This window comes from Melampsora larici-populina, assembly GCF_000204055.1.
Source record: "Melampsora larici-populina 98AG31 unplaced genomic scaffold MELLAscaffold_13, whole genome shotgun sequence".
NCBI classification, from domain to species: domain Eukaryota; kingdom Fungi; phylum Basidiomycota; class Pucciniomycetes; order Pucciniales; family Melampsoraceae; genus Melampsora; species Melampsora laricis-populina.
This window is the reverse complement of record NW_006768777.1, coordinates 592,975-594,308: the sequence shown is the minus strand read 5'-3', so window position 1 is coordinate 594,308 and position 1,334 is coordinate 592,975. Positions and strand designations below refer to the sequence as shown.

At 26.7% G+C, this 1,334-nt stretch overlaps 1 protein-coding gene across 1 annotated transcript; it reads left to right on the top strand.

Annotated features, from left to right (window-relative positions):
- Positions 1–210: 210 nt before the first annotated feature.
- Positions 211–949, top strand: MELLADRAFT_71555 (uncharacterized protein; the record flags this gene model as incomplete). Its single annotated transcript, XM_007408771.1, has 1 exon — positions 211–949. The coding sequence occupies one exon, from the start codon at positions 266–268 to the stop codon at positions 578–580; it is 315 nt and encodes a 104-aa protein (XP_007408833.1).
- Positions 950–1,334: the final 385 nt, after the last annotated feature.

Sequence of the window (1,334 nt, the reverse complement as noted above, 5' to 3'; positions counted from 1 at the left end):
GATTCGAGATCTTGAAGGTTTAGATGAAATGAATGAACATGAGATCAGATTACTATGTCGAAGCTTACATGATCAACTCATTGAACATCGAAACGATCGAAAGTGTAGAATAGGTGAAATCTTGAATGAGAATCGAAAGTTAAATAAATCCCTTCGAACTGTGAAACATCAAAACAAACAGATCAATAAAGAAAACAAAATGATGTATAGAAGAAAGTTGGATTCAGAACAACATTTGATTGATTTAAAAGAAGAGATACGAGAGATGGGTAGTTCGAGTCATGTGAAATTAATGGAAATTCAACGTAATGATTTACTTCAATTGATTAAATTGAACGCTTTGGAATTTAAGATTAAAAAATTAAAAAATCAACGTTCGATTGATAAATTGATTATTAAAGATTTACGTTTATCTTTAAAAGAAGCTGAAGATTTGAATAAGAAATCAAATTTGGATTCTAATGAAGGTCAGATGGATCTTGAAGTTTTAAAGTTGAAAAGTTTATGTAAGAATCAAGAGAATCAAATTAGATTAAAAGATGAAATAATTTTTGAATTGAATCAAAAGATTCAAAGATAAGAAACTTTAATTCAAAACTCAAACTTGATATATATCAAAAAAAAGGTGTTGGTTTTATTCTTGATGATTTTTTTTTTTTCGTTTTTTTTTATTTGTGATTTTTTTATTTGGTTTTAGGATTGGGTTTTCTTTTTTTTTTCTTTTAATGAAGTTTGTGCAATCATAGTTTAGTGATGAAAAGTGGATGTCCTTTTTTTTTATAAAAAATGATGTGATGTGATGATTTTTTTTTCGTGTCTTGATTAAGAAAACTTCTTGAATGATTTATGATGTTTCTTTTTATAAACTTTTGACGAAAATCAGTTTGAATTAAATATATCAGCTTATCCTTTTGTGCGTGTGTGTAATGTATGATTCCTTTTTTTTGGTATGGTTTGGTTTGGTTTAAAAAGTATATCAATTATAATTTAAAAAAAGTCGTTTTAATGATGATTAAGATTTGATTTATTTTAATCAGACTTTTGGTTAAGGAATCATGAATGAAGTATGTCTTGATTGTAAGATGAAACCTTTTTTTTCAAAAGAAAACAGTTTGACTATAGTTGCTAATGTCAAAGGCTTATAAATTTTAGCCAAAACCTTCAAATTGAATGTTCTTGCTCACAACTCAACATTTCAAGTTCCTAAGACCATCTCCAGAATGCTCAACCTGGTTGGTTTCCATCTATAAATTTTCTAAAGGATCTGATTACAACTTTGTTTTTCTTTATTTTACTTTTTTTTTTGATTATCAAATCCAACTTTCCACTCAAAA